We start from the raw sequence: 15815 nt of genomic DNA on the forward strand, positions 1-15815 counted from the left end.
CGGTCTGGACGTTGTTAGTTGTGCGCTTGACCAGCGGGTCCTCTGGAATTGCGTGGCTGTGATCGACGCTGCCGTTCGCAGTAAAGGGGAGCGCATAGACCCGGTGAAGGTCACGGTGTCTTCTCCGGGCGTTCACCCGGGACCGGCGTGAGGAGGTGGCTGCCTGCGCTTTGGAAGCCTCTCAGTCCCGGTCGCGGGACAGCGGAGCGCAGGCGGTGAGTGCTGGGGGAAGGGGACATACGCTCTTCCCAGCTGACCGGTTTCTTTTGTGCTGCCAAGAAACGTCCCTGCTCGGGCCCCCGCGTGCGCTCGAGGAGCTCGAGCGGAGCCCAGCGCGGCTCTGAGCCCAAGTGCTCTCGCTGGCTCAGCTGCTTGGTGTTAATCTGCACATAGGACGTGCTTTCTGCATGGAACATGCACGTCAGTCTTCTTTCTAACGCGCTGGGCACGGCATCATTGAGCCCCAACTTGCTTTGATAGTGTGCCCTGAACGTTCTCAGGTCTTAATACTATTGACTGCAAAGGCAAAACAGTATTTTACTTAAAATTCAGCAGCAAAGTTTTAACATGGTGAACCAAGCTCTAAACCACCATAACAAGATATAAGGAATTTGTAGCTCCTAGTTAGGGTTGAAAGCTTCAGATTTGAGACAAATCCTAATTCACAGAAAAAGTTAAAATCATCACATTCTATACTGAGACACTCACTCTTCTTTGCTCCATGCTCAGTCACTAGTACTTTCCAAAAAGGAAAAAAAAAAAAGAAGAAAAAAAAAAAGGTGATGTGAATCCTTCTGTTGCTGCTGCTGGTGGCTCTCCCCCTGCTCCCCAGCTGTCTCCTCTAAATGATCACTTCTGCTCTCACACTTCTCACTCTTCAGACTTGTGCAATGCTTATCATGCTGGTCTGTCTATTGCCTGTCTTCTGACTGCCTTTCTCTTGGCACCTTAAATTCCTCCCATGACAGTGTGATTTTAGCACCTTCATTCAGAATTTTCTCCTTAAACAGATAAATGTTAATATATGCTGCTGTACGAGAAAGTATTTTAGTGGCAAGGAGATTTTCTTGTTAGACCTTGTGTTCATTATTTGTAGTTTAGGATGCCAGCAAATGTAGTTAGTCTTGTGCCTGTGGACTGTCCACTTTTTATTACCATTTACATTAACTTTTATTTGCATTTAAGTTGGTTAATACAATTTTCATTAAATAATAGTTTTTTTAGTTTAAATGTGAGTAATATTTTCACGAGTTTCACTTCAAAGATTAGGATTTTGTTTCCAGAATTTCAAATAACACTAACATCTGAACATGTAATCTCCAGCACAACAGTGAGGCATTGAGGCCATGATGAACTTCATCAGTTTCACTGCAGGTGGTTTTAGTTTTTGGATATTCAGGGAGGCTCAATGTTCCTCTGTGAGCATACACTGGAAGACAGTTATTTCTAGTCAGTTTTGGTGCAATTGTTTGAATTCTGATACAGCATCAATAGTCTTGAATCACAGAATCAGCTAGGTTGGAGACCTTTGAGATCACCAAGTGCTGCTCTTGACCTAACATCCCCTTGTCAGCCACACCATGGCACTGAGTGCCACTTCCAGTCTTTTCTTAAACACCTCCAGGGATGGTGATTCCACCACCTTCCTGGGCAGCCCATTCCAATGCCTTGTCACTTCTTCTGTGAAGAACTTCTTCCTAATGTCCAGCCTAAAACTCCCCTAGCACAATTTAAGACTGTGTCCTCTTGTCCTGACACTAGTTGCCTGGGAGACTAACACCCACCCGGCTACAACCTCCTCTCAGGGAGTTGTCGTTGCAGTTAAAGGGGCTGCATATCTGCTGAGCTAATAAAGCTCAGGTCTTAAGGTGTGTACTGAGTCTTGTGTGTTTGGCCTCTAGTCTAGGAGGAAAATCCACTGAAAGCTGATAGTATCATGCTGCGTCTTAGCAACTTGGTTGAAATTGTCTTCATTGGGAAAAAAACCTAACAGATTTGCAAATACTGAATTGGAAAGTTTAGCTCTCAGAGCAGTTAACTTTGCAATAATGTATGCTAGTTTTGGAATGCCTGTAAGATACTGCAGATATTTTGTATGAGCTGGCTGACCAAGGAAGTGGACGACTTCAGTGCTAGACATTTCCGTTTTAGGTCAAGAAGAGAGAATTTAATTCCTGCTGCCAAAGAGCAAAGATTACTGTCATGTGTCTAACCTGCAGAAACTGATGGGAAAAAGAGTTCCATGGATTATGCCACCATCACTGAAGCGTGTGCTGTTTTCATCAGAAGTAAATTTTTAAAGATTGTGGAAACCAGACTGCCTAACCTTGTAGAAAGATGTCCCTTTAAAGTACAGAAGAAAAGTTGGTACCAAGATTTCCTGTGCTGCTTCCTGGGTTATAGCCTGTGCTTTTTGTTCTCTTTTATATTCTGCGTATTTTTAAAATATGCTCCAGCCACCTCTCTTTCTCCTAGCACTGACTTTCAGAAAGAAATGACCTATTTAAAAAAACCCAAACAAAGAGGCACACAATTAAGGGAGAAAAATGAAGTCTGGTAAACCATCTGTATTTCTCTCTTCTGTTTACAGTCATAGATTCCAGGACCCACAGTTGATGTTACCTTGTCTGCCACTGGTGAAAAAGTGATTAGTTACTCCAAATATTAAAAAAAAAATGCTCTGTATCTTATCTTGCATTTGTCTTCATTGAAAAGAATAGGTATTTGGCGTGTCCAGAATTTAATTTTTTAAACTTTTTATTTATAGGAATATTCTCCTTTATAGCACTCTTTCCTCATTTACTAATTTGAGTTAATGAACAAAGTCCTGTGATTGTTTTTGGATTTTATTAAAATGTTTTGGATTTTATTAAAATCAAGACACATGCTCAGTGATTCACCACTTAAGTCCAAAGTAGGATGTATGTACTAGGTGGATCAGTTTTTTAAATGACAGCATTTGCTTGCTTCTACACATTTATTTATGATTCTTCCCCAGGTGAGTGCAGCAGGAGTCTGGTGAGTGATAGCCAGCTGTTGGAATTAGCAGATAGAGAAAGCAGTTATTTGTTCTGGGAAGGAGTGTGAGAGCTGAGGCCAGGAGTAATAAAAACTAAACAGATGCCCTAAATATCTAAACACAAGATAGGACGTGTAAGTTGCTTGCAGTGCTGATTGGTGAAGTAATCTCAGGTGGGTTGCCTTGTCTGGAATTCTTATTCAAGATGAAATATTCTCTGGTGCAACATCATATCTAGCAATCCAGAGCACAAGTAACACTAAAGATTTTCTTTCTCAGGACTCCAGGCTGCTGCTCAGCTCCTCAGGAATGCCATGTCCCTTTTGGCAGCCTGACATTTTGGAATTTACACCCTCCTTAAAGGGAGGATGCCAAGAAGATGGAGCCAGGCTCTTCTCAGTGACGCCCAGCAGTAGGAAAAGAGGCAACAGGCAGAAACTGATGCACAGGAAGTTCCACCTGACCATGAGGAAGAACTTATTCACTGTGTGGGTAACATGCACTGAACAGATTGCCTGGAGAGGGTGTGGAAAGTCCCTCGCGGCAGATATTGGACACAATCCTGTGCCATGTGCTCTGGGATGACCCTGCTTCAGCAGGGAGGTTAGACCAGATGACCCACCTGTGACCCCTTCCAACCTGAACCATTCTGTAATTCTGTACCAGGGAAGGTGATCTGTTCCCTTGTTTCCAGGGCTTTTGGTATGCCTGGGCATGTGCCTTCACCAGCCATCACAGCAGGTAAGTGCCTGTCAGGAGTGGCAGTGTCCAGGAGCAGGGATGAAATGGGGACAGGCTGGTACTACTGCTGCCCTGCCACCAGTGCTTAGGCTGTTTTTGCTTCCAGGAGTGATTGACTGGTACCTTCCATGAACAATATACTCATTTAACATCGCCTCTGCACCTCCCCACCCACACAAAAAAAGGTAAAAATAAATGAAATTGGAACCTAAGATGCCCTCTAGCACTTAAATGGGAATATAAATTGATGACTGCCATGAAAGCCATAGTTGGCTCTTATATTCCTTTACAGGAAATGGTTGTCTCCTCTTTTGCAAGAACAAAAGTGTGACACGTAAGACTTTAAAGATTTTGGATATCTTTGCTGATTGCTTTTTCTGTTCCTCTGAACAGAAGATCAATGATTCTGATTAAAATATGCACAGAATTAGTTGCTAAACATAATTTTTCTCAGATGAGCAAGGTCTTCCTGACTAAGAGTAACACAGCCATGCATTTTGATGGTATCTTGGAGTTGAGTGTAATTGTGCAGCGACAGTGTGTAATGACAGATATATCTGTATCAATCCGTTCCCTGCACTGTGTTTTTATCACTGCCATCTGCTCAGCCAGCTGCCAGGTCTCACAAATAGTGCTGTCATGTACTTTCATGTAGAACAACTTATTGTTGTAATTTCCCTGATATTACTAGATGAAATAACTTTAAGTGAGATAAGGTGACATTTTGCATGGCACTTTGGAATTCCTCTCATTGCAGTGGATAAAGTGTTCTTTCTGGAGCAAGCTGTATCAGCACACCCAGTTCTACTTTCAGAAATCACTGGAAAATACTTATTTTACAAAAACATTATGTAACATCCATCTGGGACATATGCGTCAGTGCTGAGACATAACTGAGACAGTATTGCTTACACATGTAGCCTTAGTTACCTTTGCTGGATGGAAATTATGTAAATTAGACTATTTAAATTTTGTTTTCCTTATATCAACTTGAATCGCCTTCATATTTGCAAATATGTTCAGACAGCTCCTTCAACATTAAAGAAAACATAAAGTCTTTACAACTGTTATGAATGAGTGTTTTAAGGTTGCTTAAAGAATCGCCGGCAAAGGTATCAACAAAAGTGTGTTTGATATAAAAGTGGAAGCATGAAAAAGTTTGTTGGCAAGGTTAACTCTACTACTTGGTTTGAACTAGAAAAAGCAAACTAAAATCTAAAATCAGTCAATCTAAAACCAGAATCAACTCCAAAATTATCTGTGTGGAGGCTGGCAGGCTGAAGGGAAAAAAAGGGTAAGGGCAGAAAATGATAAGGATAAAAAGGAATCAGGAAGACCCTCCTGCTGAGTTACAGGGTTCAGAATGGACCTCCTTGCTAAACTGAGCCAGGGCTTGACCAATGGTTTAGGCCCAAAGGTTTAACAGCTCTTAAATTTAGCAACATTTAATTGACAGCTCAAGTTAAACAATTTAACAAAAGATTCATATAGAATTTACTATAGTGCAACAGTAACTACTAGGCCTAATTTACTTACAAATTTAAATTTCTTAAGAATTTAAGAGAGCATCATTCATAGTACATTTCATATAGCACATTCACATTTGCACGCAGAGAGACCTAAACACTATTTACAAGGTATATACCTGTGAAAAATTCCCCTCGAATTCAGTGGATTCACACTGGATACCTTTGCATCTTCTTAACAGGCAAAGGGTTGAGCCTTGAGGAGTGGGGGTATCAGCCCAGGATCTGTTCTTGTCATTCAGCAGTGGTTGTCTGAGCATAACAAACTTGAGAATTCACTGGCTCTGAGTGGCCCCACTCAAAAGGAGGTCGCTGGTCGCAGCCCGCTGCAGTCCAGGAGAGTTCAAAGGGTCTCACTCAGGACCTCTGTTTATAGGGTCGCAAGAGAGTGAGCTTCAGTCACAGTAATTTTTCATCCTGGCTGCAATTCGTGTTGGTAACTTTCTTTGAAATTTCGATAACAAAAATGTTGTTCCACTTGGGTTGTTATTCAGGCAAGAAAAATAAGTTTCCAAGGCTGTTCATTAAAAACAGGAGCTCATTAGACAGCACCACTTCCTGGGAACTGACAGGCACTGCTTCTGATAAGCTCAAGAGGAGCTTGGTGCAGGTGCTGTTTGTCAAGGCCGAAGCCTAATCAGCATTTCTTAGATCATAGTGTGGCCCAAGAAGGAATGGAGCAGATGCACTACCACAAGAACAAACCTTTAAAACAATCTTTATAGCTGCAGGTTCAAGGAAAACTGAATTGGGATATTACTTGTTGCTAATGAGCATTACTGAGAAACAGCCTTTCTGATAAGACAGAGAACCCAGCTGGGATAAAGAAGGTAGAATATGTATTCCTGATTCTTCTATCATTTTCTTATTCAAGTGCTATAGGATGTCAACTGCTGAACAGCTGATTGGCAGCCTGAAGGTCTGAGGCACAGAGACAGCTGGCTTGTAGTCAGCCTGTTTGGAACACTGCTGCAGGTAGAAAGCCTTCCTGACAGGAATGTGGAAGGAAGTGAGGGCATGGGTCCTTTATATTTTTCTGTTTTATCTGAACGGATGTGTAGATTTGGAACTTCATTGCTAGCAAGGCATAGGCCAGTGGAATTGTGACCAGTGTTCTCCCAATGGCAAACAGAGGGCCAGGCCAGAGAAAAGTCTCTTGGCATTTAGCTGATGTTGTACATTCTGGAAATGTAAGTCTAACCTGTCGTTCCAGTAGTGCATTTCAAGAGCTGACGCAGGCTCCTGGCATTGTAATGATCTTGAGCACACACAAGATTCCCTTTTTATCCTAAGGGCTGGGACATGTCATTTTCATTAGCCACACTTCATATACATGTATGAACCTTAAGAGGAAGAATATATATACATGTAGAACTGTACTTGGTGAAGCCACTTGCTAGTGGGAAGTGTACTCAGAGAGAAAGCATTATCCCTCCTTAAATCTGTAGCTGACACACACCTTTCCCAGCTAGGAAAGCTCAGACATGTAAAAGTGATGGTTGTTGGAAGTGTTGAAAATGAGGGAGGTAGCTGAACGTATTATCTATAGATAGTTTTCTTTGGGGTGCTTGTGAAGAACTCTGAAACAGGTATTTATCTGCAGGATATTGAAGTTTATATTTGAATGCTGAAAATAGAATAAAACCCAAAAACTTCCCTTGTGGAAAGGAAGTGATGGTATCAGTAGTGTCCTTGTGTTGTGCATGGATCTGTCAGTCAGTGTAGAGTTTCTCTAGAGAGGTGTCTTGTCTTCTTTTCATGGTTGCTGGCTTTTAGATTTGAGTAAGAATATAAACAATGGGGGAAAAAATGTTGTTTGTGTAACATTTAGTTGAAAATTTTATTAATTTTATGGACTAAACTCTAATTGCCCTTCTTTAGAATCTGAACTTGGAGGCTTTCAAGATGACATTTTTATTTGGAGCCAATAAAGTTTGATGCAAACAGTGCAATTCTTAACATCCTTGAGAAAACCACATTTCTGTATGTAACTGAGGTGCCCTCTGTGTAGTCTGACTTATCAAAGCTGGGGTGTTCATTCTGACAGACTGCAGAAATGAGTTTTGGGGATGACACTGCAAAGTGCATCAGTGGATTTGTTCATCATTGTATAAACTGAGATGTTTTGGTTTTAATTGTAGTCCTCTTTATTGTCAGTACTGAGTAATAAACAATAGCTTTCCATCTGAAATAGTTGGATTTTCTCCTGGCATGGAAGAATCTTCAGATCATCAAGGGAAACATCCTTTGAAAATGCCTTTCAGACACTACTTCCAAAATGAGGCTGTGTAAAACTTTCCCAGTTGTAATAGCAGGTATGTGATTCAGGAGCTTCCACGTCTCTTTAAAAGCAAAAAAAAAAAAAACAAAACAAAACAAAAAAAAAAAAACAAACCAAAAACAAAAAAACAAAAAAACCAAAACCAAACAAAAACGCGTAAGTGTAATGTGCAGACATTGACCTGTCTGTACTGAAGTTGCACAGTTTTAACTTAAGTGTTTCTGGAACCTCTGCTGTGACAGCTTTGTTTTACTCAATGTAATCGCAGGCAAGTCTGCTGGCAGGTGCTGGTGTTTTGCTAAAGAGACTTTGTAAATACCAACCGCTGTGAGAGGAATGGTCATCCCGAGGTGCCATTTTGTCTCACCTGAGAAATGCAATGTATCTTTTGAAGAAAGCATTTCTTCTGCTATAGAATCATAAAGTCATAGAATGGCCTGGGTTGGAAGGGATCTTAAAGATCACCTAGTTCCAACCACCCTGTCACTGGCAGGGTCACCTTCCACCAGACCAGTTTGCTCAGAGCCCAATCCAGCCTGGCCTGGAACACTTCCAGGGACAGTTTACTTTTGTGAAGATAGATGGAAAAGCCAAGCTGGGGTCCTGGGCATTTACTGTCTGTGGGTTGTGGGCAGTCTGGGTGCCTGTCTGTCCACATTCCCTGCAGGGTGAATTAACTCTGCTGCTACCATGGTTATTTTTTTAGGGTCTTCCACAGACAACTGGAGGAAAAAACTCTGGTCTTGAAGGAAAAATGGACGTCTTTGGGATTGTCTGAAAATCTGTCTTGTGGTTGCTGGGGTGAAGGATGGTGGTGTGGGGATCGGCTTCTTCTCCCAGGCACCCAGTGATAGGACAAGAGGATGAAACTGTGCCAGAGGAGTTTAGGTTGGGCATTAGGAATAATTTCTTCACAGAAAAGATGATTAGACATTGGAATGGGCCATCCAGGTGGGTGGTGGAGTCACCGTCCCTGGAGGTGTTTAAGGAAAGGCTGGAGGTGGCATTCAGTGCAATGGTACAGTTGACACAGTGGTGTTAGGATAGAGGTTGGATACGATGACCTCAGAGGCCTTTTCCAACCTTAATAATTCAGTGATTTGTAAATTTGTGGCTTTATGACTATGTTATTATTTCATACCACAACCTATGGCTACCCCGCAGTGGTGAGAGGCACAGGAACCTCTGTAAGGTTACCGTGTTAAAATGGTCGGGCGAGGCCCGGCCCTGGCCGCGCCTCGGGCGGTGCCGCGGGCGGTGCTGTGGCCGCGGTTTCCCAGCGCCCCGCGCGGCGCCGCCCGGCCCGGCCCGGCCCGGCCCGGCCCGGCGCGACCTGGGCGGGAGCGCGGAGCTGCTTCCGGGCCTGCCGCTCCCCGAGATGCCGCTGCTGGTTAATGGAGCGCGGGTCGACCTGGCCCGGCCCACAGGGGACATGATCCGCGCCCACCCGTACCTCGAGGTGAGGGAAGCGGGAAGGGGCCTGGCGGGGCCCGCCCTGCTGCGGGTCCCTGGGGGAGAAGCCGCGGTCGCGGCCGGGGCGGGTGGCGGAGCGGGGCGGCCTCGGCCTGAAGCGGGCAGGGGCGGCCCCGGCCCCGCGCGTTCCCCGTGCTCTGACAGCGGAGAACCACGGGGTGATAGAAAATAAAGAAGTCGGTGTCCGCGGAGAGGCTTAGCGGTGACGGTGCGGCCGGACGTGGCGGGGGCTGGGCGGGCCCGTTCTGCGTGAAATAACAAAAACTGGTGATAAAAGTCAAGGTGGGCACTCTGAGAAGGGTGCCGATCTTGCTTCCAGGGTATAAATGTTATAATTTCAACGCCGGAGTGCGAGCCAGGAATGTGAGCAGAGCTGCCTGGGGAGGTGTTTCCCATCAAAAGATGTTTCTTTACAGACCCTGAGATTATGCAGAAAATGAGGGCAAATTTTATAAAGCCGTGAAATATTTTTTGAGCCCAGAATGGAAATTCACTTTGTCCCCAGCAGGTCTGTGATGAAGCACTGCAGTAGTCATAGCCCAGGAATCCGGGTTTTTCACGCACCAATCAAGCTAATAGTCGACAATATTTTGATAAGTGCTAAATAAATATTCTGGATTATGGCAGTAGAAGACTGAAACTTCTATATTACAAAAGCTTCCTGTTCTGATTAAACTTCCAAGATCAGCTCTGGTATTATCTACTGTAATCTTTGCCCAGTCCAAATGCCTTTTATTGTGCCTCCATTTTATGGTCCATATAACAGGGAAGGGTGTTTTGTGTGTCTCTGGAATGATGAGATTTAACTATTAACTTGATCAGTGTCAGGAAAGCAAAAAACTTCCAAAATTCAGAATACTCTGTAATACAAAATACGCGTGTTTCTCTCTGACCTGAGTCCCTTTGCTTTTCAGAGGTGATGTTTCTGTGAAGTAATGGATACACCTGAGAATTCAGCCACTGTAGTATCTGTTATCATTTATCTTTAGGAAAAGGCAAAACTTCTGAGAAGTCAGCCTGCTCAGATTGTGGAACCCAAAGGCCTTCTCTATGTCCAGCAGAGAGAGTTTGCAGTGACTACTCCTAAAGATGGTGTGTAAGAACATAAACATTTCTTCTTGTACTGAAGCAGTGATTGTGAGAGCTGAGTTCTTACAGTGTTTTCCTCCTTTAAAATAGGTTCTGTTTCCATTCTTGGATCAGATGATGCCACTACCTGCCACATAGTTGTGCTCCGACACACAGGTATCTATCTCTAAAGGATGTTCAGAGCAAAGTCTGTACCCCTGAAGTAAGGAATTAGTACTGGTTTATGTGGCATTAATAAAATAAACTGCAGTTACATTAATATAAATCTGAATCCCCAAAAGTCACATAATGTGTTAGCTAAGGACTCATTCAGAGAGTTGGTGTGTTTAGCATGAGAGGTTCAGTGTTCTCATTGCTCAGTGAGCAGATTTTAACTTGCTCTGCACCTTTGGCCAGTGGCAGTGGCATTGCAGCCCTGGGCAGTGTACAGCAGTCTGGCAATGCATGGTTTGGACATTGCAGAGATGGAATTTGTGGAAAGATCCTCACTATGTGCCTGGATTTCTGCCATTAGAGACATTGCCTGGTCCCGTTAAGAAGGTGCTTGTACCCCTCACACGAGGTGTGATTTTATAATGGCCCATGCAGAGGGTGTTGGCCTCAACCCGGTCATGTCCCCTGCTGGAGGCTGCTGTGCTCAGGTGAAGCAAGGCAGTGGGGAGGCAGCTCTCCCCTGCAGCAGTGGGGATTCCCACTGTTGGTGCCACAGTCACTGAGTCCTGTTCTGTGCCTTCCCCAGGCAGCGGAGCCACGTGCCTGACACACTGCGACGGCTCAGACACGGAGGCCGAGGTGTCGCTCATCATGAGCTCAGTAAAGTCCTTCTCTAACTCCACTGGCTGTGGCAGGTCAGCTCTGGTCCTTTCTTGTGTTCTACTTCTCTCAAAGGCTGCTGCAGCTCATACAGTGGGGAATTGTGAGGTGATTTGGGCTCAGACAAGGGAATTGTGCAGGAAATACCTCTTGATAAGCAGCTGCATGTAAAGTGAAAATTATTTCCTTGACTATTTTGGGGGTATTTTTAGCAGTCATTTAAAGCATGGTTCTGTTCTGAAGAGTGTCTCTGTAAAATGCCACCATGAGGTTTGTGTTTGCTGTTTCCCATTTAACTTTTGTTCTAGATTTGCGAAATTTTCCATATAACTGTTATTTGGTTTATATTATATTTTTCCCTTCAGGGTGTTGAGTTTTTAAATTTTTTTCAGCATCTGACAATCCATCAGGAATTTTCTAAGTCCACATAAAAAAAAAAAAGGGGTGTGGAGCACAGGACAGTGGGTAAAAAGCTCTGAAACAGAATTTAGCAGGCAAGCTTCATGCTGGATATGGAGGTTTTTGCCCCTGTAGTTTGGTAAGAGCAAAAGCTAGCTCATGAACTTAATGATTTGTAAGGACTTCTCTTTACATAAACACTGCTTGTAGAAGAACCCTACTGCATGGTCCAGAATAACTGTGAGGAGGTCATGGGAACAAAAATCTTCACATTTAATTAACCCTTTGTTGGGAACTGAAACGTGATTACAAAGTTCAGTCCAAACCAGAGGTGCTGACCGTCAGAGATACCCCTGGGATAGAATTGCATGTATTTAATGCCTCTTCAAGCTTTTTCCTGTGCCATTTCCTGGGTGATCGCTGAAGTTTTCGGAATGGAATTACCATAACTTGCTGTGTAATGCAAACCAGCTTGGTGCATGTGATTGTAATAAGTGAGGCTTCTCTAATGATTGCTTTGCAGTTTGGGCTGGGGATTATTTTGTAAAGCTATTCATTTTGAGATGTCTTTTTAATTGCTGTTTCCTGTTATTCCATCTCTGTTAGGCTGGAAGTGCACCTAGTTGGAGGTTTCAATGATGATAGGCAGTTATCACAAAAACTTACTAATCAGCTTCTTAGTAAGTTCATGTTTTTTCCACTCTCATGTCCAAAAAAAAAAAAAGTTCTGGCTGGATTTGGGTAGAGTTTGTTTGTAATCCGAGTCCCCAGACATTTACTGGGAAGAAATGTGGATTCACTTTGAAGGGTCTTTTTCTCTGCCTGAGAACGTGGTGTGGAGCAGGGTTGGACTGCTGGGGCTTGCCCATGGCCAGTGCCTGGGCCACAGGGTCTGATCCTGTCACTTCTCCCTGGCTCATACTTGGGTGTGGAGAGTTGGGTGCAGTTCAGCTGGGCTTTGATTCCTGGCTTGATTCCTGCTAATCTGCTGTGGGATTTTGGGCAAGTGTTGTCACTCTCCAAATGTATGCATGTGGATGACTTCATTAGTTACCATTCAGTTAATTCCTTAATGTGATGAGGTAAAATTTAATTATTGTTTGGAATTGTCTAATGAAAAATGTCAGGTCTGTTTATAAAATCCATAGTCCAGAGGAGTGATGGCAGTGCTTTACCAACAATTGGAAATGTAAAGTACCTGCTTACCTGGAAGTGCTCTGGCTTGTGCTGAGCACTTTCTGAGTGTGGAGAGGCCTCTGTCCCACTGGAATGGGGAGGGGGCAGGGATGGGGCAGGTGTCAGGAGGGAGGTGTTTAAGGGGGTAAACAAAGGAAAACCACGGCCCTGGGCTGCAGCCTTGTGGCTATGATGCTTGATGTGTGTTATGTGTCATGTGAGAGTTCTGTCCAGAATAAAATATTTTGGTTAACTTACTTTAACCTTCTGATCTTCATGCATCAAGGTACAATTTGAATCAATGATGCTGAATTGCTATCAGAACTTCATAAAAAAGAGGGGGTTTTTTCTGGATATTTGGAATGGTAAAAGGCAGAACTAATTTACAGTTAATGAAAGACTGGGTTTGTTCACTATATATGTATCATTTTAGGAAAAAATGTTTAAATATAAGCTCCTAAGTGTATATAGACTAAAGCAGAGCTGTTGTGATGCCAGAGCTAAACCAGTGTCAATAGAAGGAGTAAGTGGCAGAGCACTTTTTTAGCAGATTTTTGCTGTTACAAATGGCCCCTCTCTGTAGATTCCTGTTAGTCTGAAGCAAATGTGCAGAACCTTGTTTGCTGTATTGCCCTACCTGGGGCAGGGGGTTAGGTGTGTTCCCCTGGCCCCAGACAGCACTGCCCTGCCACCACTCACACAGTTTTGCTGTCCTTGTCCCTGCAGGAGCATTCGATCTCCAGCCAGAGGATGTTCATTTAGTGACTTTCTGCGTAACAGGTAAGAAAGAAAATGATCCCTTGGGTTTGGAAGTACCTTTCCTGAAATCAAAGGGTAGGGGGCTTTTCACACATGGCTTTTTCTCTGTCCTGTAAGAAAGAACAGCACAAGTCCTCCATACCAATGTGTCATTTTCAGTTTTGCTGCTGGTGTGCATATGGTGATGTCAGAGAGCCAATGCAGGGGGGATTCTCTCCTTACCAAGTGCTGCTGCATTGCAACCAACTCGTGATCATGACCAGGTTATTCATGACCAGGTTATTTTGGCCCATTTATCCCAAGCAACAGGCTCTGTACCTGTGGATATCTTACAACTGAGTAGCGCACTTACGGACCTTTATTCTCCTGGGCTGCTGGACCTGCCTCCCTGCAGGGTCCAGTGAATTCATAAACTTCAGTTAGTTCATGGTGTGTAGTGTCATGCGGAGGGGTAATTTCCTTTTCATTGTGTCATGTTGTGGTCAAATTTCCATCCTCTTTCCATGTCAGAGGTGTCAGTGACTCACATCTTTGAAACTTGGCATCACGGTCATTTTGCATTGTGTTTTTTTTTCCCTGGAAATTGTCCATGCAGAAGTAGGGGCAGTTGGCTGGAGCTGGCTGTTCTGCTAGGAGACAGTTCCAGGTCCCGCGTGTGTTGTTATTGACTTCTACCTTCTTTTCCATATTTCTTTCAGGCTTCCTTGTTTTTTTCTGTCTGTTGCTCTCCAATAACATACAATTAAATAAATGCTGCTCAGATTAAAATCCAAAGCCCTACGAGTTTGACTTCTTTTTTTTCCTTACAGAACTAAATGACAGAGAAGAACAGGATATTCACTTTCCAATCATTTATGGAATAGGTGAGTTAGTTAAACTAGAATTGAATTTTTTTTTTGGTAACTGGATTGCTTTTCAGATTCCAGTAGTAAGTGGGCTGCTTTTAATGACTGAGTAAAGTCCTCCCTAAAAGTTACATGCTGCTGTCAGAGGCATACATAAAAATACTTTCCTTCAGGTGCCACAGCTGGGGAGATGCACATATGGAAGGGGCCATGTACAAATGCAAACATTTTTTTTCCTTTAACTGCACTTAAGATTTTATCAACATCAAGCTACTGCACTAAATTTATGCTTAGAATTTAACCTTCTTCTCTTCAATTACGCAGTGTTTTTTCTGATTAGTTTACTCATCTCTGGAATATTGAAATGCTGCCAAAGGACTTGAAGTAGAAATGTGCTGTCGCAGGCTCGGGATCTGAGAAATACAAGTGTGTGATGTGTTCTGCAGTTCTGCAACACAATTGTGTTGAGGATGTGGTCACTGTAAGGAAGTGCCTTGAAACAATTAATTCTTACTGTATTTAATCTCTATTTCCTCCCAGCTGTGAATGTTAAAACAGCAGAGATTTTCCCTGCCACATTCCCAGAAAAAGGGCCAGATGAGGATCTGCGTTCAGCCCATGTTTTAACAGGAGCACCAGTGAGTAAAAGTAATGGGGAAAACGGGAAGGGGAGACCAGCTGGGGCAATGAAACATCCAGAGTTTGAGGAAAAAACCCCTTTGGTAGGTCTCTGTCCTTGGGTTCTGGGTTTGTTGTTACCGTTTCATGTTGTGTTTGTCAGAGTAGCTGGGTAATGTAAGCGCAGTTGGAGGGAGGCGGGGCTGACGTGGCCTAGCGTGTCTGGGACAGGCCAGACTGAGAGCAACTCTCCTGGTCTGGACGAGCCCTGGCTGCCTCTCTGTGCTGTTACAGCTGACCAACATCTATGATGCAAAGACGGAACAGCTCCGGATTGGGCCTTATTTCTGGGGGCCTTTCCCACATGTGGATTTCTGGTTGGAACAAGATGATGCACAGATTTTACAGGTACCTGAAACTAACTCTTTTTTTTTTTTTTGCCTTCTAGCTGAGTAGGGAGAGGGGTGTTGTAGTCTGTCAAAACTTTTTCCAGTGCACTGCTGTCCCTGGGAGGGTGGGGAATAACCTTCAGGAAGGGCAGGATAACTGAGAACATTGTATTCTGAATGTCAAGATGCCCTTGCTCCCATCTTCTTTTTCAGAACCTTTCCACATCGCCCCTGGCTGAGCCACCCCACTTTGTTTCCCACATTAGATCTACATTAACATTTCTAAAAGAACATCCATTTCCATCTCGGTCCCTGTTCCCTGACAGGAAACCTCGCATCTACAAAAAAAATGAAGAAGGGTTGTGGGAACAGGTTTGTTCTGACAAAATCTAACCTGGAACCAACCCCCACAAGTGCTTTAGGGAAATACAATCTCGCAAGAAGAGCAATTTGTTGCAAATATCATATTGCTGGTCACAAATACCATTGTTCCTGTGCTTTTCAAAATAAAATATTTTGATAGAAGTAACTTGCTTTTTCTGCATTACTTATGTAGAAGTCAGGGCTTCTTTGAAGTAAGAATTTGGCTTTGTTTAGGTTCTGTTGCTCCAGTGCAGTAATTTGATGGGCACAGGTAGAGAGGTGGCTATGCTGGAGGCTGACAAGGTGAGTCACTGCACTGGTGTG

General features: G+C 43.6%; 1 protein-coding gene across 4 annotated transcripts; it reads left to right on the forward strand.

Annotated features, from left to right (window-relative positions):
* Positions 1–15: 15 nt before the first annotated feature.
* Positions 16–15657, forward strand: NTAN1 (N-terminal asparagine amidase). 4 transcript variants are annotated; one of them, XM_048320368.1, is made up of 11 exons: positions 16–215; positions 3299–3760; positions 10030–10132; positions 10220–10285; positions 10869–10977; positions 11948–12021; positions 13244–13297; positions 14086–14139; positions 14662–14759; positions 15034–15147; positions 15342–15657. In XM_048320368.1, exons 2-11 carry the CDS (start codon positions 3734–3736, stop codon positions 15519–15521), a joined length of 879 nt encoding a protein of 292 aa, XP_048176325.1. In that variant the 5' UTR covers positions 16–215; positions 3299–3733; the 3' UTR covers positions 15522–15657. The 4 variants fall into 4 exon arrangements, with proteins under 4 accessions (XP_048176325.1, XP_048176327.1, XP_048176324.1 ...); XM_048320370.1 differs by lacking the exon at positions 3299–3760 and having other exon boundaries at positions 111–215; XM_048320367.1 differs by lacking the exons at positions 16–215; positions 3299–3760 and adding an exon at positions 8865–9026.
* The last annotated feature ends 158 nt before the right edge of the window (positions 15658–15815 follow it).

Source organism: Corvus hawaiiensis, chromosome 16 (genome assembly GCF_020740725.1).
Source record: "Corvus hawaiiensis isolate bCorHaw1 chromosome 16, bCorHaw1.pri.cur, whole genome shotgun sequence".
In the NCBI taxonomy this organism is placed as follows: Eukaryota; Metazoa; Chordata; class Aves; order Passeriformes; family Corvidae; genus Corvus; species Corvus hawaiiensis.

Coding starts and splice junctions, on each gene's coding strand:
- NTAN1 (XM_048320367.1), top strand. CDS start 8,946: ATGCCGCTGCTGGTTAATGGAGCGCGGGTCGACCTGGCCCGGCCCACA. Junction 9,027..10,029: donor GCGCCCACCCGTACCTCGAG/GTGAGGGAAGCG, acceptor ATTTATCTTTAG/GAAAAGGCAAAACTTCTGAG. Junction 10,133..10,219: donor AGTGACTACTCCTAAAGATG/GTGTGTAAGAAC, acceptor CCTTTAAAATAG/GTTCTGTTTCCATTCTTGGA.